Genomic DNA, 23,348 nt, shown 5'->3' with positions numbered 1-23,348 from the left:
AACCGCCCTATGAGGTCTGTGTGGCGAGATTAGAAGCAGCCCTCGAACAAGAGGCACCAAAATCAGATCAAGAAGATCAGATCTCACCGGAAGAAGCGTGTGAAGCAACCGTGATGGATCTTTCTGCAAATCAACGCAACAGCCATTCTCCTGGATTCAGATGATTTCGGGATCTCAAAACCATTTGGCATGGACTTGTTACACTTTTACCCTTTAAGAGGCTCGCTGGCCGAAAACCCGGAAGGGCGACCCAGGCAAAAGTTAGAGCAAGAGAAAAATACAAAAAAAAAGAAAATACAAAAAAAAGGGAGAAAAAAAAAAGAAAAAAAATACAAAAAAAGAAAAAATATATATACAAGAAAAAAACAAAAATATATATATATATATATACAGAAAAGCTCACAAGGTCGAAAACCCGCAACGGGCACCTTGTCAAAAGTTAGAGCCTAAAAAGTGAAGGTTAAAATACCCGAGTGTACCTTGACCGGAACTACGTAAGGCTTGATTCCCATGTGTGGGATACGTAGGCAACTTCATTCTGAATTCCAGCCCCTAACGCTTTCATAGCGCCACAGTCTATGTAATGGTTTTGATCATCCTTGCCCTCCCCGAATCCGATAGTTCGGTTGTGACAACCAGATACATAGGCAACTTCGTCCTGAAGTCCAGCCCTCAACACCTTCAAAGTGACTGTGTCCATATATTGGTTTTGACCATCTTCGTCTTCTCTGTATCCGAGGTAGTTCGGTCGTGATCATCACTGGTAAGGACTGTTTACAATATGCTGCGGCATCATCCAGACAAGGGGCAACTTTCCGTTGCCATGAGTCGCCGTTCAAACCAGGGGCAACTTTCCGTTGCCGTGCAGCGTCCTTCAAACAAGGGGCAATTTTCCATTGCCTCCGATCCGAGGTTGTGCATCTCGAGAATGAGTTCTGCGCTCGTTGGGCGGCGGCCGTTTACAAAAATAGTTTTTAAGAATTTTTACTAAGGTTGACCATTTTCTCGAAAATTATTTCATTTTCCAAAACTAGACCATTTTCTTGGACCCAAAAAGGAAAATTTTCAGTGCTCATAGCCTGACTTGCATGATTTTCAAACCAAAAATCACACAAGCATGTTAATCTAACTCTCATATTGGTCAAAATTGTTTTCGTAGAAACCAAAACAAAAAATGGTCAAAATGATGAACTAGGGGCACAGTTGAGTCAGGCGTTCTGTCTTTCCCCCATCGTCAACATACTTGCCAGGAGGGCACTCTACTCGCCAGAAGAAATAGCTGTGAGCTAACGACGTTGGGCATGAACTCGCAACTTCCTATTCTTTCATCAATCACCTTGGGGAGGGACGAAAAATGAGAGAATAAAGAATAGAGAGGTGTAAGTTGAGAGAAAAGTAAGAAAAGGGTTTTGAAAAAAAAAACGAGCCTAAGGGCCGAGTGATGTGAGGATCACAAATAAGAAATGGTGGGAAACACTACCCGGAGAAACTGGCTCCTCACGAACTGAGAGGTCCCTTGTCTTTGTAACACCTCTGTGTGTCGTGTCTTTTGTTTTGTTTACCTCAACTCTTGTTTTGAGTCTTTTTCAAGTGTTACTCGATGTGTTTAGGTCGTGTACCTTTTGTTGAGTCATAGTATGCTGTGTTTAGTTGTAGGCTCAATACCCGGTTAAGAACCCTTTTTTTTTCAATTTCAAAAATTAATCGTTTTGTGCTCAGAATGCTGTGCCATTCTCCACATTTGTGCAAAAACATGATTTGGTTCTTTCATACAAACTGCAGGGTCCACCCCCGATAAGTGTGAACAGGAAAACCTAGGCCTCCTTGAAGCTTCTGGGTTTCAGATCACATCTGAGTGTGCTTCAACTTCAGTGGATTCAACCTTCATAGTCCGTCTTGTTAGATTTGGGCTGTTTGTTCCGGATCCGCTGTGTGCAAAATGAGCCAAGCGCTGTGTTATGGGTTGTATGCAGATTAATCCCCAGTAGAGTATCAGCCGAATGTTCAGAATGTGCAGTGGTTGGTATGGGTTGTTTTGCTATTGGCTGGTTCGTTATCTAATTATTACAATGCAAGTGTTCAATTTTTAGACAACAGATCAATTTCATCTACATTGAGGTGCAACATGATGCAATGCGTTGCAATATATAAAATGTACAAATACAACACTTTTTCAGACAAAAGGTTTGTTTCATTTCATCACCTTTTTCAAGTACATAGTTTTGGAAATAAAAATATGCCTGCGGCAGTACAAGGTACTCTAACTACCAGTAAAAAGTACAAAAAAAAAAAGAAAAACCAACAAAAGTCTGGATCAATGACAAAAGGCCGTGGGTCTAGGGGTCCATCCTCGTCCTCTTCCTGGATGAAGGTCCAGGAACATCATCAACGCTATCATCCGAGTCTGAGTCCGAGCTGTCTCCGGTCTCCTCCTCCGACGACTCCGCCTCCGCCTCCGCCTCCGACTCCTTATCATCATCATCAGGGACGGCTGCCCGTGAGCTACTCCCAACGTGAGCGCGCCCCGCCTTGGTGCGGGGGTATGCTCTGCCATCTCCTCCGGTAGGAATAGAAGGTCCAGCTGGAACACCTCCCACAGTGGGAATCGGGAAAGGAGGCTGAAAAGTATAAGAGGCAAACGAATCAGTATGCCGTGAGCAGTTTATCAGTGCAAAATGCAATGCAACGTGGGAATGTCGTGAGCAGTTTATCAGTACAGAATGCAATGTATGCAGTACAGTGTGCAAATGCTGTGAGCAGTTTATCAGTGCAGAATATAGTGTATGAGTACAGTGTGCAAATGCCGTGAGTAGTTTATCAGTGCAGAATACAGTGTATGAGTACAGTGTGCAAATGCCGTGAGTAGTTTATCAGTGCAGAATGCAGTATATGAGTACTGTGTATGAATGATGTGAGCAGCTTATCAAGTGTTGTGTTGTGCACCAGATTATGTGATGCAGCTTACGAGTATGGTTTGAGGCCGTGATCAGAAGAACATACCGGAATACTATAGAGGGCCAGGAGGTCGAAGGTCCGCTGTAGCATCCCCATCATGGAGGCATTCAACTCTAGGGACTGCCGGGTGTACTCGGAGGACGCCTACAAAAGTATCAAAGGCATCAGTATTCTGCGGAATATCGAAATAAACTGAAATAAAATGACAATGCAAGATGCAAGATGAAGTAGTACATACCGGAGGTAAGTCATAGAACCCGACCAACTCATGGTCAGCCGGAGGAGGAGCAAAGGGAATCTGGTACGTCGCCCTACCCTGCCCTCGGTATGTCAGTATAGTGGGCAGAGCAGGCCAGTCGGTCCCCCGCCCTCTCTGAACTCCGCCCCTGCCGCGGACTCGAGCTCCCCTCGATGCTCCTGCTCTAACCCCCGCTCCCGCTCCCGCTCCCGCTCCAGCTGCCGGCGCCACTGGCCTCTCCCTCTCAGCCCGACGACCACCGCTCAAGGGTCGCATAATGTAGGTTTGGACGTACTCTGCGTAGTCGCCCTCGCCTCTGCGACGCTCTGCACCCCAGCCGACGGTGTAGTCCCTCATGTGCTCAAAAGAGGACCCCTCTGTATGCCTCATATGTGTAGGAGGCAGACCCGGAACTATCTGCTCCGGTAAACCCATGGTCTGACGCAAGAAACGCTCGCCCAGGTACCAAGCCCGACAGATTGTGCCCTCCAACAGAATCCGGTAATGGGCAGTCTCCTCTGCGCCCTCGTAGTGATCTCTCACCACGGCCGGCAACGGAGCCCCGGGCTGCCAGGTGTTCTGCAGGTAAATATGCAGTTTGTTATCTACTGTTATTGAAAACATACAGTGCTAAGCGAAGCCTAAGCAAATTCTAAAGTTGAACATACCTCCGCGGCGGTGATGGTGTCGAAGTAGCGGCGGAAGAAAATAAAAGACTCACGTGGTCTCCGCACGCATCGCACATCAAAGCGATGAGAAAAGGGGACGCCGAGTGGGGTCTCCACATCAGGTACTGGGGTAAGCCTGGGAAAGTAGGCATACACCCACAACTGCAGAACAGATATAAGTATGACTATCAGATAAAGCAAAATACAGAATAAAGTAGAGATGGCAAAGCCGTGTGTTGTGCAATGTATTTTACAGAGTATACAGTGTGTGCAGTATACAGTCAAAGTAAAGCAGAGTATATGTGTGCCGCGTATGCAGTATATAGTTAGTGAAAGGCAGACCATGGTGTGTGCAGTGTACAGAATACAGAAAACGTGAAGCAGAAATGTAAAAGGGGAAGAAGATGTACCTCCCAAGCTTGCCAGTAGCCGCCAAGAAGCTGTCCGCTAAGGTGGGAAGAAGAGCTCATGTAACCATACAATGTGGCCAAGCCTGCGCCACCCCAGTCATAACGGAGGAACCGCCTGACATCCACCCGTGCGCTCAACAGACATAGAGGCACGGTGTTCGTCCGGTCGGCGAAAAGGGTCGTTCCGAACAGAAACATGATGAAACCCTATGCGTACTGATCCACCTCCTCCGGGGTCATCTGCGCCTCCTCCGCCAAGGCTGGCTGAATCCGGAAGTGGCTCTCTAACCACGAGTACCTGACAAACCCTGCCCGGGCAAGGGGTGGCTGAGTGCCGAGCAGGTACAGCTGGGCGGCGTCCCACTCATCCATATCGGTATCGAAGGGATCGGATCACCCCCTACCCTGATGCCGGTGAGCATCGAGAAATTGTAGGGAGTCATCGTCATGTCCCCTGCAGCAGAGAAGTGTAAGGAGTTGGTGGTATCCCACCACCTCTCCACTAAAGTAGCAAGCAAGGGCCTGCAGGTCGTAAGCCGGGAGAGCCCCCTGTAGAAGATGCCAAAACCGGCCTCGTCAATGATATGGTGAACCGCGTCTGGCAGCTCTATGTACCAGTCCCGAGCAACGACGTTTCCATACCCGTGGATGGTATGAGAATCCCCCTGTAATCAAAAACAATAATTGCGAGGCAATATTCAAAATGCAGTTTTTAGAAACATACAGATATACAGCATGTGTGCATGTTTTCAGATTCAAGCAGATACCGAGTACCAGTGTGTATGTCGTGAAATACAGTGTGCGCCGTGCGTTTGGGTGATTCAGGGTCAGTGCAGTGTGTGTGCACGTGTAAGTTTCAAACAGATACCGGTTATAAGTTTGTTTGCGATCAACTACAGTGTACAGTGCATCAGTGTATCAGAATTAAGCAGTTATAGAATATGACCAGCTACGGCAGTTTTATATTTTACATTGCGGAAAGTAAAGCAGAGGAAAGAATGTTACCTCAGAAGCGCCGAAAGACAGATGAGAGGTAGGCTCACGTAGTAATAGCTCGGGTGCCACGCCCCTCTCAAAGCCCCTGAACTGGCGCAGTCCATCAGGGAGCATCACATGAACCACTGGCCTGTATGTCTCCGGATCGAACGGCCGGATGTGAAGTGGCAAGGGCTCAGCCTCGGGATCCATCTCGTGCTCTGGAGGGGTCCCACCCTGTGGAAGATCATCCGCCGTCTCAAAGAGAACGTGAAAATGGCCGGAAGACGAAAAATCTGGCGAGAATGTGAAGAGTCAACAAAAACTCAACCCGAGAGGGCCGGAAAAGGCCGAAAAAGCTGAAGTGCAGAAAAGGCACAGATATCGAGAAAAACTCGAGGGAAACAAGCCTCGAGTGGCGGAAATCAAAAACGAGACACCGAAACGAAGTTTCGTTCGGTTCAAAACGTTCGAAACGCGAAGGTATTCGCGAATCGGACGACGAAATGGAGGCTAGAACGCAAGAAAACGAGGAAATCAAAGGAGGAAAATGATCTAGAGAGAGAGAGGGAGAAATTTCGAGCAAGAGGAAGTGAAGAAAATAGGGCTAGAAGCCCTATTTTAAAAGACCCGTGGCCAAATTACTGAACTGCCCCGATACAGGAACATTTTGCCGGTCGGCCACACTATTGGCCGGCCGGCAAAATATTGTGCCGATGGAATTTTGTGATGGCCGATGGACGGCCGGTGATGCATTTTGATGGCCGGTGGGTATCCGGTGGTCTCTTACAGTGGTTTTGGAGCCTCCTACATCCTTTTTTGGGTTATATGTGTGGTTCAGGGCCTTCATTGCTCAAGACGGTGCAAGAAACATGCATCTCTGACGCATAACCGGCCTCCGTTTTGACCTCGGATCATGTCTTCTGTGCGTGACACTCGAATTCGTGCAAGGTGTATCCTTTTCGTATCCTTTTGGCTTTTACAAAACTCAAAAGTCGCCCCATGTGCATCGCATGTCAATCGCACTGTCTTCTGCATTTCAAATCAATCGCACTGTCTTCTGCATTTCAAATCAATCGCACTGTCTTGTGCATTTCAAATCAATTGCACTGTCTTGTGCACTCGCATTGTTTAACGCATCGCGCTATTTTGCGCATCTCATTGCATTTTTCATGCATTCGATCGCGCTATTTTGCGCATCTTATTGCATTTTGCATGCATTCCATCGCGCTATCTTGCGCACCGCACTGTCTTATGCACTCGCATTGTCTAACGTATCGCGCTATTTTGCGCATCTTATTGCATCTTGCATGCATTCCATCACGCTATCTTGCGCATCGCACTGTCTTGTGCACTTGCATTGTCTTGCGCATCCCCTTGCATTTTGCATGCATTCCATCGCGCTATTTTGCGCATCACACCGTCCTGTGCATACGATGGTCTAGGAGACCCTAAATCCTCTGAAGGTGCAAGTCCTTCGGTGTTTGTCGTGCCTAAACAACTTTTGATAAGTTGCATTATACATGTATTTCAAGCGACTCGCGTCGTCGCATATTCAAGTTCACGTGCATCTCAAAAGCCGCACGTTGTCGCGCACTTCAAAATCATGCATCATCATGCATTTGCATTTCAAAAACAAAAAAAAAAAACAAAAAAACAAAAACATGCATATGTCATGCATCATTGTAAATAGTGCATATGTCATGCATCATTGTAAATAATGCATATGTCATGCATCTTACTGCAAATATTACATTTACGCCCATCCATTGCATATTGTAGATATTGCATTATAGCTTGCATGCATTCATTGCATCACTTCCATCTAGAGCCTGCGCCTTTCCTTGTTAAGCTTGGTCTGGTATGTGCTCATACTTTTCACGTCTATACACTCATAGTTCTGTATGACCGTTCTATGTTAGACGTGATTTGTTCGTGTCCATGCCTTTCCTAGGCAAGATACGGCTTGGCCGTAGGCCTTATTCCACTGTATCCATTCCATTGCATATTTGTAAATAGTGCATTGTAGTTTGCATGCATCGACTGCATCACCTCCATCTAGGGCTTGCGCCTTTCCATGTTGAGCTTGGTCTGGTATATGCCCATACCTTTTACGTCTATACACTCATAGTTCTGTATGACCGTTCTATGTTAGACGTGGTTTGTGTGTGTCCATGCCTTTCCTCGGCAAGATTTGGTTTGGCTGCTTGCCATATCCATTATATATATTACATTGTAGTGTAATTTTTGCATCCAACATTAGGATCATTGGTCTTTCTTCAGCGGGTCATTTCCCCACCTATGTCATTCCACCCGATTACTTGTTCTTGTGTCCGTCTACATCACTCATAGTTCTGCATGTGTACGCGCCTATTCCACGTTGGTATGTTGGTTTGAGGGTTGCGGCACCTTTTCTATGGTAGACGGACTTTGCATCTCCATCAATCTATTTGACATTTGTGTGGTTTTGAACCTCCCATGATTGGATCATGATTCAATTGCATTGCATATCGTTTGCATTGTTTCAATTGCATTGCATTTTCATTTGCATTGTTTGTACATAGTTTTGTATATATTGCATATCATTTTGCATTCATTTTGCATGTTATGCATGTTGCTAACGATATTGTGCCTGTTAAGTTTGCTTTTTTTTTTAGGCATGATATTGTATGTACGGTTCATTTGAGGCTGGTGCAACGAGACGAACCGGACAGGTATTGTATCCTCTGCGTGAGACGTATCAAGAATTACATAATTCTCTTACATCCTTTCTGCATTGTAGTGTAGTTTGGTGTATGCTAGCTTAAAATTGTCGCATGTTATGCTTCGTTACAGCTTTCTTTGCATGATCATAAGTTATGTTCGGCTTTGTGCATTGTCTTGCATTTTGCCCCTGCCTTCGGGCGCATATCTTGTTTGTTTTGCATGTTTGTCTTGTTTGTTTTGCATGTTTGTCTAAGTCTTCGGCCTTGTCAGAAATGGGTCGTCTCTGGGCTTTGACATTCACTCCCGTCATTGTTATGACTTTCGAGTTCTGTCAAAGAGGGGCAACTGTAGACACCCCATTTTTGACCGTCCTCAAGACTTGGACGTCACCGCTCGAACACTCGGTGATCATCCATGTTCGTGTTCGTCTTGAGTTCCCGGAGGTCTCGGCTACGCGCCTTGCCTCAGGACCTCTCGATTCGACTGTTTTGTGTCTAGTTTTGCACCAAACACTTGTGTTTTTCCTTGAAGGGGCAGGGAATGCCATGTGAGGCATCCCCACACATCACCGGCCATGGCTCGAGGCCACCGGCCAGTGATTTTATGCCATCGGCAATATATATTGCCGGTCGGCATTCTTTGTTGCCGATCGGCCATTTATTTTGTGAAAGTGGCAATTTTGGATGGCCGATCACTGTTCATCTACTTTTAGTAGATATTTTGTGCCAGCTATGATAGCTGGCACCCACTCTGTTCCCCTCCATACACGTGTATGGAGGGATTTCCCTCTTGGATGGCTTGTTTTTGAAGCCTTACAAGAGGGAGTTGCCTATAAGAAGAGGTCTCCTCTCTTGGCATTAGGGTTAGAAAAAATTGTTAGAGGAGCTCTGGTTCTAGGTTTAGGGTTTTATATCTATCCTATATCTATATCTCTCCTTCTCTTGTATTGTGGGTGTTTAAGCCTTAGTTTTGTACACAAACACACACTACCACACCTTTCCTTGGAGCTGAGGCCCTTGAGGGTTGTTTTTAGAGTTTTGAAGTTGATTTCAACCTCAAGAAGCTGCTGGAGCTCCATTGTTGAAGAAGGTCTACAAGGGTAATCACTTTTCCCTTTTATCTCCTATTTTTGCACACTACTTTTACCTGTCTTGCAACTATTTTTTGGCTTTCCATATAATACGTAAAAGTTCTGTTTTTGAGGCCTCTAAATAGTTTGTTAAGGTTGCGTCAAGCTTTGGGGTTGTTTGACCCCTCTTAAGCCTTGTAAGGCTCCATTTTGTGCCATTTTGTGTGAGCTCCGGGACCATAGTGTTTGGGCCTCCTCACCACTGAAATCTTGAGGGATTTCAGAGGTAATGATGGTGCCTTGAGGTCCTAAGAAGGAGAGGGCCACCCCCTCTCCTTGTTGTCCTTGAAAAGGGCACTTTTTGCCTTTTGAGGGAGCACCTAGCTTAGGCTCATGTTGACCATGCCTTGGCTATTTTTTTTATGCTTTTATGTCATAATATAGCATTGTTGTATGTTGGTTTTGGTACACCATGCTTGCTTAGCATACATGGCTTGTAATGCCATTTTGTTGCCTTAACATGCATCTAGGTTTTAATCCTTGTTCAAGCTTACTTTAGGCCTAGCTTTGTGAAGCTTTCATGTTTATTTTGCCATGTTTAAGGTCTGTCCTTGGCTGTTTTGGTCGACCATAGCTTGCATTGCATGCCCCCTTTGCATTTTGGGCTTGTTGGCCTTAAGTATATAAGTGTGTATCATGCCTTGTTTGTATCATTTCAATGGTTTGGAACCGCTTAACATGTTATCTCAGTCCTTATGACATGCTTATATGCTTGCATTTAATCCTCCTTCAATGTGTTTAAAGGTTGTTACCTTATGCCCCTTTGTTTAGGCCTCGGAGTATGGTTGCACTTTTAGACCACTTAGATGCCATCTAAGTGCACCCTTGGCTTTGTTTAAGTCTGCATTTGACTTGTTTTAAGTCCCCTTAGCCTTGTGAGGTTTGGTGGACTTGACCTTGGTTTAAGCCTCCTTGGCTTGTCTTAAGCACTTGGGCCATTGTGGCATGTTTTGCTTGCTTTGTTTAGTTGGTTTGGCACCCCCTATAGCATGATTTTCAGAACTTCATTTGCATGTTAATTGTCCATGCTATGCCTCTTTTAAAGTGCGCTTAAAAGTTGCCTTTATGTGCTTAAATGTTGGTCCATGTTGTCATGTATGCTTGCATGTGCATTTGGCCTCATTTCCTTGGTTGATGGCCATTGTTTTGGGCTTCCTTAAGGGCTGCCCAAACGAGCTTAAGTCCATCCTTTGCTTGTTTGCATGCTTACCTTGCATGTTTGCTTGCATACTTGCATAAATGCATTGTATGCCCATGTTGCATGCTAGTTCACATGCCTAGGTTGCACTCCATCTAGCATGCATGCCTTGTTCCTTGATTTAGTGATGGGAGTTGGGCCTTTGTTTGTTGGTTTGCATTTCATTTGAAATCAACATGCATAACTTGGTCTCTTGGGCCGTCACGCATTGAAATACGCGATTGATGGTCCGAGAACCAAGGACCATGTCCCTTTGAGTCATAAACATGGTAAGGGATATGGTTGGTGCATACATTGCTTGAATTGCATTGCCATGCAAAGCTCTGTCCTCTGCTGCTGTCAAACAGATTCTGCAGGAACGTTTTGCCGATCGACTGCACAGAGTGCCGACCGGCAATCCATCTGTGGCCGATGGATTCATTTTTGGCCGATCGACACCAAATCACAGCCGATGATGATTCCCTCCAGCCGGTGGCATTCCCCAACATCCAGTGAGCACATCCTGAGACTTTGGCAGTCTTCAGAGAAGCAGAGCAGGGAAAACAGAGGCGGCTTGTGCATGGCACTGGACTTCCGAGCAAGACCCGAGCATGCGTGCATTGGACCCTCTTCCCGAGGCCCCTTTTTTTATTGCTTTTCTTAGCTTAGTTAATTTGTTAATTAATTAGGTAATTTGTAATAATTAATTAGCTTGCGAGTTAGTTAATTTGTATTATTCTTTCGGTCCCTCCGAGCGAGGGCGAATTTGTAATAAGCGTGGGTGAGTGTGTGCATGTCTTCCAACCCCCACTTCTTTCTCCCTTTTACTTACCTACTTTGATGGTCAGTAATAGGTCATGCTTAATTTAGCATACCTTATGCTATGTATGCGTGCATCATTCATCAATATTGCATGAACCGGGCTCGGCGCATCATGCTAACAGCATTAGTATCTCAAATCTAACTTGAATACATGCTACCTGTGCATTTTCACATGTCATTGATAGACTAGCCGAGCCTGCTCTAGTGACATTCCGTATGCGTTGCATTAGGCATTTAAACATGGACTTGGATCATGCATTGATTGCTAACGAGTTCTTTGTTTTGGCACGGAGTACGATGTAAGTATTTATGCTTTAGCATCTCGCATGAGTGTAAATGTTAACATGACAGTATGCTTGCCATGCGGCTATATGTTTACATGATATTACTGCTTGAATGCCTGTGGGTGAAGGTTGGATTGTTTGAGTTAGAACAACTCATTGAAATTCGTGTTTTTTTAGCCTACTTACAGTAGCAAATTTCAAATTGTTTTCCGAACAAACGGATATGCAATGTTTCGTTCCAACCTAGGCGATTTGGTCTATACTTGTTTGTTGTGCGCATGACATAGTAATTCTAGGCTAATAACCGGAATAAGAACACATAACGTTTTCAAAAACGGATATCACGGTTAGTAGAGGCCGATCTTCGGATCGGGCGAGAGGGGGTGCTCATAGCTGACCTTCCCCAATCGTACCCAAGCTCCCGAGCCGAGGCAACTTTGGTGATGACGGGCACGTGGCCTTTGGCACCGAGTCAGGGTTTCCTAAGTTTCCCCCATACAAAATATTTAGGTGGCGACTCTGTATTTGGCAAAGCAGTCCATGTTTGGCACTTCTTTTTCAAAATCTGTTTTCTCAAAACGATTTGCCGAATTTGGACTCTTTGGTTCAGATTAAGGACCGTGACAAATCGAGTCCGAACTGTAGCACGAAGGCCTCACGCGGGCGCGTCTACAGTATTACTGGTCGGTTACGATGCTAAACCTATAGGGACAGGTTTGGGTCGTGACAATAGAGGTGGATGCACTCCCAGCAGGTAGGTCCAAGATGCCTCCCACTTCCCTATATCTATGTCAAAGGGGATTGGATCTCCGCAAACTCCGAAGCCTGTGATCATCAAGAAGTCGTAGGGAGTCATCGTCATCTCCCTAGTGAAAGAGAAGTGAAAAGAGTTAGTGGAATCTCACCGCCTCTCCACCAATCCTCTGAGTAGGGCCTGACTAGTCATATGTCTTGAGAGCCTGGTGCAAAATAAGCCAAAGCTAGCCTCATCAACAAGGTCGCGGACCTTGGACGGGAGGTCATGATAGCAATCTTTGGTTGTCACTGCCCCGTAGCCCCTGCAAGAACAGGAGTCCCCCTGTGGCAAAGAAAGCGTGAATCAGATGAAAGATAGTGATAAAAGAGCAGTAAGATGAAAGGCAGTGTAAGAAATACAGTCAAATGAAAGGCACAAAAGTATGAAAATACAGTTTGTACCTCTGTAGCGCCGTAGGAAATGTGGGAGTCCGGCTCTCTCAACAAGATATCGTCCAGCACGCCATCAACAAAATCCTCAAAGCGCATCATACCTCCATGCGCCATCATGTACATGCGAGGGTGATAAGTGACTGCATCAAAGGGCCTCACCCATAATAGTAGTGGCTCAAGCTCGAGCCCTGGAGTGAACTCTGCCTCAAAATCAGCAATAATGTCCTTTGTCGCCTCGCCGGCCTCAGCGACCACCGGCTCCTCAACCTCAACAGGGGGTGAAAGTGCAGGTGTAACCACAGGAGGTGCATCATCATGAGGAATGTCGTCTGCCATCTGAAAATTGGGTGAAGACTAATGAAAATGTGAGGAAAATGTGAAAAATAGGGAAAACTTTGAAAAAGTCAACCCTAAGAGAGAGAAAATGGGAGAAAAAGTCAAAACCCGAGAGAAACTCGAAGGAAACAAGCCCAAAGTATTGAAAACTCGAGAAAATCAATGAAAACAAAAAACTGATTGGTTCAAAGTGTAGAGGATTAAAGGGGTTTTGCGAATAAAGCTTACTTAGGGCATTGGAAAATGCGTACAAAGCACAAATCTAGAGAAATGAAGCACCTAGAGAGAGGGGGAGAGTGATTTTGGACATAGGTGTGTGAGGAAATGAGGTGTGGTGGTGTATGTAAGAAGACCTACGACTAAAAAGACAAATCTGCCCCGATTTTGAATTAGTGGCCGGCAGCCCTCTTTTGTGGCTTAGTGCTAGTTTTATTCCTCTTTTGCCATAACAATGTATGGGAGGTTCTCTTTTGGGTCCAGATTGATTTTTGAAGAGCTCAAAACTATGTTCCGGTTGCGCCGTTCCAATACCGGCTGTGCTCCGGCGCGTGAATGTGCCCAATTGCAAATATGAACAAGATGTATCCTTTTTGAGCATTTTGTAAAGTCCCCGAAGGATAAGTTGGAGGTTGTTGTCGAACATCACTTTTGTTCATTTTGTTAATTTACATATCTGTTACTTTCTTTGGCATAGAACGTGCATTCTCATATGCTCTCAATTGGTTTGCATAGAACGTGATTGCGTAGAATGTGATTGCATAGAACATTGTTTTGTTTTTCAACATGCTTAATGTCATCTTTTGGTTGTCTAATAATCTTGCATAGAACATGTATTGCCACTCTATTGATTTTCAGTCTTATTCATTTTGTGCATCTATGGCACATGTTCACTTTGTGCATCTATCGCACTTATTCACTTTGCGCATCTATGGCACCTGCTCATTTTGTGCATCTATCTCACCCACTAACTTTGTGCATCTATCGTACCCACTCACTTTGTGCATCTATCTCACTTATTCACTTTGTGCATCTATTGCACCTGTTCGCTTTGTGTATCTATCGCCCTTGTCATTTATCGCATAATCTCATACTTTTTGCATATATCTTAGGATGCGTGAAACTTGACCCTGTGCGGTTGTTCTCCTCTTCTCATGATTTCAACATTGGTAGAGGTATCTTAGGATGCGTAAAACGTGACCTTAAGCGGTTTTTCTCCTCTTCTCACAATTTCAACATGATTAGAGTATCTTAGAAAGCGTGAAACGTGACCCTGCACGATTTCAGCTTGATTAGAGCATCTCAGGACGCGTGAAATACGATCTTGAGCGATTTTTCTCTTCTTTTCTCACGACTTCGGCGTGATTAGAGTGTGTGTTTTTAGTTCTTGCTGTGTGAAACCCTTTTCGATTTAAGCTTGAAGCTTATTCATATGTTGTTATCTGGTTATTGCTTATTATAGGTGTTATTGCTTATTACATCATCTTGTATTATCATGGATTTTCAAAATAGCTGGCTTCGTGAGGCGTGTGAGTCCAGCTTTCAAAGTATTCTTTGTGTGTATCATTTACATCTTGCCCCAGAACTATGTTGGTTTGATTCCCTGCAAAGGGATATGCAGGCAGCTTGCGAGCTCAACCAATTTAATTTATGTCTTGATTGTTTGCCTAAGTCTTATAGCCTTGTCAAAATGAGTCATCTTCGGGTTTTGACATTCACTTACGTCATTTCATGACTTCGAGCTCTGTCAAAGAGGGGCAACTATAGACACCGCAATTTTGGTTGCACTTAAGACTTGGGCGCCACTGATTGATCACTCAATGACGAATGTGTACGCTTGTCAAATGCTTGGTTTCCTCGGCAGGAAACCCCAGTTTTGAACCTACAAACCTTGTGCCTTATTTTGGACCAAAACAGTGATTTTTCAGGCTTGAGCATCCACGAACCTACGGACCCACTAGTGTGGCCTACCGGCCACTAGTGCAAAAACTAGATATTTTCTACCAGCTGTCTCCACAGATGCATGCACCATTCCAGTTGTGTTTGTATAGATATTTCCGTGGGTCTCTCATATTTTTTTATATATAGATGACCCTCTCTTATGTTGTGAGGGTTTGAAAAATTTTGGATTAGAAAATTTTTGAAGAGCAAAAGTTTGAAAATAATTTCTCTCTCTCTACGTTTCTCTCTCTCCCTTGCAACTTCCATAACCTTTGCCTAGACACTATAAACCATAGCTTGAGAGTTCTTTGCTGAGGTGATTTGAGCTTGCATTTTAGCTCTTGAGGCTCTTGAGGGTGTGAAATTAGTGGTTTATGATTCAAATGATCATTCTTCTTCAAGAGGTATACATTCTAGTTCTTTTGTTCCATCTCTTTTCCATCTTTTCTTGCTGGTTTTTGAGATATTTCTCACTTGTATTTTTCAGCTGAAACTTGCGGTTTAAGACCATTAAAGGTAGAGGGGTTGACCACCTTTTTTTGAACCTTGCTTCTTAGGCCTTTGCCCTTGTGTTTCCCATCTTCTCATCAATTGTTTTTGAGCTTTTTCACCCCTGAGCTTCAGAGTTTTTCAGAGGCTAAAATCATGCTTTAAAGTCCAAAAAATGGAGGGGTTAGCCTCCCCTCCTTGTGCTTATGTGCTAGTTTTAATCCCTTAATATTTTAGCTTGTTGTTGTGGCTGTTTTTGTCTTCATTCCAGCACTTTTTTTTGACTGTTTTAAAACTATTTTTATGTGTTAGTTTCATTCATGCTTTGTATAATGTGCTTGTAGTGTAATGGTCCTCATAGGCTTGGTGGTTTAGGCCTTTAGCAAACAATCTATTTGAGTTGATAGCATTTATTTCTGGCTTTCCATTCTTGTGTTCACCTCTAAGCATCTCTGCAATCTCCCTCCTTGCTTGGCTTTTCCTCTTTGTTTTGAGAGTTGCTTCAAAAGGAGTGTTGTTTAAGCTTGAAGGGTGATATTGTACTTAATTGTTTAATCCCTTTGGGGGTTCATTACCAACGGCATGATCTCCCTTTCATGCGTAAAACAACATTTGGTTTGACACTTCTCTCTAATAGCGAACTTAAAGCAAATTATTGGACTTAATTGACTAATGAATGGAAGGTAATTAAAATGAATTAATAAAATTTGGACTAAAATGAAACAAGATAATAAAAATCAATTTTGGGATTCAATCGGACATTAATTGGACCTATTGAATCTTGAGTTGTTTCATACTTGTTAGTGATGAAAACCGTTCAAGAGTCAATGTCAATCCCTTCCCTTGATCAATCCATGATAGGGAGGAGGTTTTTTTGGTCTTTCCTTACCATTTATTGAAATAGTATCCCTTGATTAAGAAGTCATCACGCAATGAAATTGTGTTGATTGATGGCTTGCGAATTGAGCATAGCCCTTCTTTGACCTTTTTGATGATAAGGGGAGGCAGAGTGGACAGACATCCCCTGAGAACGCTCTATTTGTGCACTGTTTGTTATTTATTGTAGCAGGAGAAACCTAACATTAGTGGGCGGCAGGCCACTATTAGTAGCCGACCGGCCACCACTTGGTTTAATCTATATTTTTGTCATTGAAGAATTTTGTTTTGTGCTCATTTTAGTGACGAATTTTTTTGTCACCTTAATCTATATCATTGGTGAGGATAAATTTCGTCACTAAAACCTCTATCTTCATATTTGGTGGCACTACAAGAAATTGCATTTTTTTGCAACGTAACAAAATATGTTGCTAAAAGGAAAAACTCGTCGGCAAAAAGTTTCTCCAATGCATAGAACTACGTTGGCAACCTGTAGCTATAAGTGAGTCGGCAAAAGATTTTGCTAACGAAATTATCATTGCATTGGTAAAAGTAATGCCTTTAGCGACAAATATAGTCGTCGATAAAAGCCTTCATCCATCGTTGGCAATTTACCTTGCGTCGGTAAAAGTAGTTCACCTATGATGATTGTGTGTCACTTTTCCCTACAGAAATTTGCATGGGAAAAAAATATGCTTTTAGCAACAAAATATGAGTCAGCAAAAGTAAACTTTGGGCCATACATTTGTTTCAGTAAATGTTGCCATTTGCCGACGATTTGTTTGTCGATAAAGCTTTACTTTTGACAACGATAAATTGGCATTAGCAAAAAATACACTTCTAGCAACACAATATGAGTGGGAAAAAATAAACTTTTGGCAACACATTTACCAACAAATTGTTTGTCAAGAAAGCTTTACTTTTTAACAACGACAAATTTGCAGCAACAAAAATAATTGAAAATCATTTATATATATATTTTTTTTATAAGATTTACAAATTTACTAGAGGTATCCCTTAGGCACCACTATTACAAAATAATAACATTGATATGAAATTACCTAAAGTTGATGTGTAGGCAAAAAAATACTGCTGATGCTGCTTTCAAAAGCAGTGTGTAAAACCTAAAAGGCTAAACTCACTAAAATACCCAAATGCATCCAAAATGTGAACCCACAAGAGAAACAACATCTAACAAAATGAAAACATGAAACTAACAAAGACAGGCAAAACGACACGACAATCACCCACAAACTTACAAGAACCCAAATGTCTATTGCAGATTGACTACCTCGGCTTCCCTAAGCCCTTTTTCTTGTCTTTCAATGGTCCTCTTGGAATTTTACTAAGAACCTTGGCATCAAACACTGCATACTGTTTCTTGATCTCGATCATTGCTTTCTCTGAAAGCGAATCAACCCCGTCCTCGTATATCTCATACAGTATAGGCATCGTGTGTAGCAATACGAAAGTTGTTTCATCAAAATCATAATAATTAAGACTAGGTATAGTCTATAAACAAAAACCTACATTTGATATATCAAAAAAAACTAAAACAAAATTCTTGTCATTACATATGTAGAGCAATGTCAAGAAATTGCCCCCAACTTCCCAAAATTGAAGATATCCACAAGCCAACAATCACCTATTCACCAAAACATTCTTAGAAGACAATAATTAAAAACACACATCCAAGGATTGAGCATCACCCTTGGCATACAAAATTCAGCAATTGGTTTAGACCAACTAATGAATTCCAACATCAACAGGCACTAGGAATCAAATTCATTTGGCAAATAGGCCAAATAAAAGGGCTAGCAAAGAAGCACAGACACTTTAAAAAAGTTAAAATAACTTAGAATCCAATAATAAAATGAATACAATGTAAATTTATATTGTGGAAATATGCAAGGCACACCAAAGCAAAAAATTACTTGAAAAATCAATCTCAAACACCATCCAAGTCTCTAGTCTCTAGTCTCTAGTGTCAGCATCATACATGCTTTACCACTTCAAGGGAATGAATATCGTCTTAAGAAATCTTTATTTTAAATCTGGTGCAGGTTTACTGTTGTCAAAATAATCATGGCAAATGTTGTAAAATATTCATCCTTTATTTATATTCAATAGGTTATAACTTCTAATTAATTTAAATTGAAAGACGAGGCTTTTCCAAACTAGTTATTTCTTCCTTTGTTCTCTTAAAAGGCCATAAAATGCAATACCCTCCAGGACAATGAGAGTAAGCATAGATACCTAATGGGGATTGCACACCCCTTCGAAGCAGCTGGTAACTCCTAAAACTTTCGTTTCTGTAGACGCCGTTCCTCCTCATAAGGCAAGGTCTCGCTAGAATTCGCTACTGTGCTTGATGCTGTTGTTGCAGGAGCAACTGTTGAATTGACAAGAGAAGGTAACTTTCTAAGGGCTAAGGCAACTTGCTGCAAAGGGGTGGCTTGAGGATATATCCGACCATATCCACTATAGCTCGTTCCACTAGATAACGAAGGATGGGGATAACAAACCATGTTTGGTTAAGAATGGCTGTAGCTCAATCCTATGGATTGTGCCAAAGTCCCTTGAAGAAGGGTAGTCGTGATGCCAGAATGTGTAGCTAAGGAAATTGGTGGAATTGCTATAGAGTTCACAGGTACTGATGTCAAACTAGCAGCTGAACTATTATTTGCCACCACTTCATTCCCAGAACTCTGAACTCCATTCAGCAACCGATGTGGTGGTGGAACAGCACCATACACCTTGCTTGATAAGACCCTGTGACAATGAATAATCACCACGATTTATTCTCCTTGAAAGCGGAAAAGAATATATTGGCATAAATGCGATGCAACCATAACATGCCAGTTAGTCCATCCAAACAACACATTCATGCAAAAGCACAGATGGAACAGATGCTAAACTCAACACCCAAAAAAAAAAAAAATATCAACAACAAAAAAAATAATGTTGCAAAGAAAAGGAGTATTCAATACTACAAGCTCAATGAAACACAAATATTTCTAAATTGTAAATATTATTAAAAAAAACCAAACAAAACAAAAAACAAAAAGTTTATCTATCTTTTAAGAGCTCAGCCTGTTTAGTACAGCTTATAGGGACTGCTAATTTCTTTTTTAATTTTAGGAGTTTGTACCGATGTGTTTGGTGCAGTGCAGCTTTTTGCTTACAACTAATGAGGCAAAAATAGGTTGATTATTGGGATGGGTGCTTTTAGTTTCCGCTTTCTAATTATTAGCTTTTAGTCGCACCAAACAGGCCATCATATGAACTCTCAAAAGAGGATAAAAAAAGTTATGCCAACATATTACCCAAAATGCTTACATTCTCCAAGTACCTATCAATTAAGAAAAGAAAAAAATCTAAGTTACCCTAACCCAATTTTAGAGGATAGAATTCTCCTATTGAGACTAATATAAACATAAGCAGAAATTAAACCTAATTACCTAGAGGCACGACACTCTATGCTGATTGTATCCAAAGGTTTTTCAGCCAAAAGCTTTGCACTTTCAATACTTTTTGGATTGTTACTCGACAAGTATAAATGCAGTTGTTGTTGTCCTTCTGCAAGAATAGAAAGTAACAGTAATAATATGGTCAGTGCTTTGAAGAACAATATGCTACACAATCCATATTGTCCAAATTGCAAAACTGCTGCATGGCACCACAAGTACAACCTTCGCCAAATGCACTTTCAGAATTTCATGAACCACGTCCTCTTAGTAAGACAGCTGCTCCTGTTTCATTCATAATGTGATTTACATACTAGTCATGCATGTTCAAAAACCAACCACCACCAACACAAGAAAAAAAAAAAAAAAAAAAACTCTCCCAATTGCATGAAGATGTCAGAGAAAGCTTCAAACATTAGAATCTCTCATCTTCATCATGAACAATATAAAGTTTGAACTAAATTCATCAAACAGCATAACACGGAACAAACAAAAATGACAGAAAGAAAGAAAGGGGAAAAAGAAGAAGCAACTGCAAAAATGGGTATCAACGCCAGATGAATGCATAAAAAATTCATGTACAAAGAAATTAAAGCAAAACATCCATATATGACCATACAATACCCCTTATAAAAAAACAAGCACAAGCTAAGCAACACAATAAAAAATGCACAATTGCATGAGAGAGGGTGAGGCTCACATTTGGCCCACGAATACAAGCAATATAGCGACCCCAGTCTTTTCCCATTTGATTATTGTATCCGGACTTAGGTTCCGTAGACTCTGTCATTGTATAATTGTTGTTGTTGTCCTTTATTTTCTCTTTTGGAGTTATAGGATGTGTTGGGCAGGTTTGTTTCAGGTTGGTTGGGTTTAGAAATCCAGTGTTGCTGCCCAGAATTTTGACTCTTCGCTCGAGCGAGAAGTTCTTCGCTCGAGCGATCTCTTTGTTTTGGTCCTTCGCTCGAGCCAGGGTAGCTTCGATCGAGCGAGGGTTGCGTTTTGAGTTAGACCTGAGAGCTGAGGTTTTTGGCTCGAGCGAGCTTTTCTTCGCTCGAGCGAGTTAGTTCGTTCTTCGCTCGAGCGATAGTTCCTTAGCTCGAGCGTGTGTCTGATTGTAGACCTGAGGGTTTGAGTTCTTCGCTCGATCGAGTTTTCTTTCGCTCGAGCGAGCTTTTGTGTTGTTGGCTCGAGCAAGGCTCCCTTGGCTCGAGCGTAGATTTTCTGTGTCTGATCGCTCGAGCGACCAAGTCTTCGCTCGAGCGAGCCTGTCCAGCTTATATACGCAGCAGCGGGTTTTGATCAGTCTTTTTCATCTTCTTTTTGATCCCAAACCCTAGGTCCGACTTCTCTCTCTCCATACTCACCTTCTCTCTTAGATTTGATCCACTTAGGGTGTGTTTCTACCATAGATCCTTCATTAAAAAGATAGAGTGAGTCGAGGGCTTCCATTTAATCTGAACATTTGGCGATTTGGAGCACTTTGGTTTTTGGGTATTCATCTCTGTCTTCTCCATTTGGGTTGTTCTCTTCGAGGTAGGGATTTCCTACTCCATTTTATAAGTTTTGATCTAAGTTATGGTATTTTGATATGTTGGGGATACTTTGGTAATTTTGGAAAAAACCCTAGTTGTAATATTAAATTAATTAGTATAATTAATTCATGGAATTGGGAAAAGAAGGTTAAATTCATGAAATTGGGGAATTCATTGATTAAATAGTGTAATTGGTTAATTTGAATCATTTGTCGATTGAATTGTTGACATAGTTATTTTCAGTTTAGAAATAACTGTTTTGGGCTATCGGTGGAGGATAGTCGTGATTGTTGTAGACATTGCATGTGGATTAGGAATAACTGAAACTAATCACATTGGTTAAGTCATTAATTTTGATTATTGCATTGATACAGAAAATACGTGTATTGATTGAGCATTGCATTTGCATATATTGTTTTGTGTGGGAGGAGATAGGGGATGTACTCCACGGTTTAGGGGAAGATAGGGGATGGACCTCTAAACCGGATTTTGTTTGGGAGGAGATAGGGGATGGACTCCATTAGCATCACTTTTAAGTGTGCTTATTTATATAGAAGTGTTTTTTTATTGATACAGCACTAAAATGTGTATCAAACTGGAAGTATGAAGTGTTTTGATTTGAGCTTGAGTCTCATTTGTTTGTTGATATTGGAGGAATGTGAATCTGATATACATAATTCTTTGTGGTAAGTTTGGCCAGGTTCTGAGCCATGTTGATAAAGTTGGAAAGTAAAACGTGTCTTAGACAATAGTGTCATGAGACTGTAAAACGGAGTAATTGATTATCTTGGTTAACCATCTGTTGAATGCTATTGCTTTATTCATTGCTTATATGTGGTTTAGTATATTTCTACTGGGTTGTGGCTCACCCTAGATGGGAACATCATTTTTAGGTTCAGGTGATAAGCTACCTCCAAGGACTTAGCTTGGAAGGGACTTGGATTTTGAAGACTATCTTTAGTTAATTGTCTTTATTTATTAGTACATGTAAACATCCAAACCTAGGGCTTTTCTTGTATTGAGTTAGAACTCATCTTTTTGTATCCAAGTGTTGGCTTGGAAAGATGTAAGCCTGTAGGGCATTTTATTCGATGTTACATGTAAAGCTTTTATTTAGTAATACTCTGATGAATGAATTAATAAATTGTTTTCTTTAAATAATGCATGTCAATGATATATATATATATATATATAATGGGTTGATTTTGAGGACGTTACAAGCAACAATGTTCAAGGATAGGTCTGCTTCAAAACCCAGATACACACACGTGCTCAGACTATTACTTCATATACAATTATTAGTTATGATGATCCTGTACATTGATTATTATTTAAACTCTGAAACTATTCTCCATACCACTATTTCATTATGAGGAGGTTTTAATTCAAGATAATACCATTTAATTATTAATCTTCTCAAACTAATAAAATTACCAATAATTTTAATCATATTTATAAGATAATATATAATGATATATAAATTTAACAATGCAAAACCTATCCTAAATTATGTAAATTCATCATTGTACATAGAAATATGATTAATCTTCAACTCATTTGCATTAAAATTTCATTTAACTTCAAGATCAACGCATCAAGGACTCAACATCTTCAAATAGCATTAATTAAGTAAATCAAAATTTATGAGAAATTAATTATATCAAGGTTTTCAAATTCAAACTCAAAATGATTATTTCCCAAGTTAATTTCTGGATTCCATAACCTATTCCAAATTCCCCATCCCCTCATTATTCCTTCCTAATTATATGAAATTCATCTCATCATCTTTCCTCTTTCTCTTCCAAATCCACAATCGAGATTATAAAATTCCTAGAAAAGATATTCGCATGTGTAATTAAAATTAAAACTAACTAATTTTATATATATTCCAAAATCAAATCATACTTAAATTCCTAATTTAATTCGTAATTGCCCTAACTTAGATTTATATCAATTTTTCTTCATATACCTCTCAAAACTTAGATCATGATCATAGCGGTTCCAAGAAAATTGAATAAAATAAAAACTCTCAAATTAGAATTACATGCATGAATTAAGAACCAAAATCAAACCAATCTTCAATTCCTTTAATTTTTGTTTTTAAACCTTACTCAATTTCTTCATCCTCTTTCTACTTTATCTATATAACGTGCAA

At 41.5% G+C, this 23,348-nt stretch overlaps 1 protein-coding gene across 1 annotated transcript; it reads right to left on the bottom strand.

Annotated features, from left to right (window-relative positions):
* Positions 1-18,118: 18,118 nt before the first annotated feature.
* Positions 18,119-19,956, bottom strand: LOC145819225 (protein RIK-like). Its single transcript, XM_082913188.1, has 4 exons — positions 19,917-19,956; positions 19,653-19,770; positions 18,737-18,963; positions 18,119-18,694 (listed from the first exon to the last, which is right to left on the bottom strand). Exons 1-4 carry the CDS (start codon positions 19,954-19,956, stop codon positions 18,489-18,491), a joined length of 591 nt encoding a protein of 196 aa, XP_082769314.1. The 3' UTR covers positions 18,119-18,488.
* Positions 19,957-23,348: the final 3,392 nt, after the last annotated feature.

Source organism: Camellia sinensis, chromosome 2 (assembly GCF_055761805.1).
Source record: "Camellia sinensis isolate YWXY chromosome 2, ASM5576180v1, whole genome shotgun sequence".
Lineage (NCBI taxonomy): Eukaryota > Viridiplantae > Streptophyta > Magnoliopsida > Ericales > Theaceae > Camellia > Camellia sinensis.
This window is presented reverse-complemented; position numbering and strand designations above follow the sequence as displayed.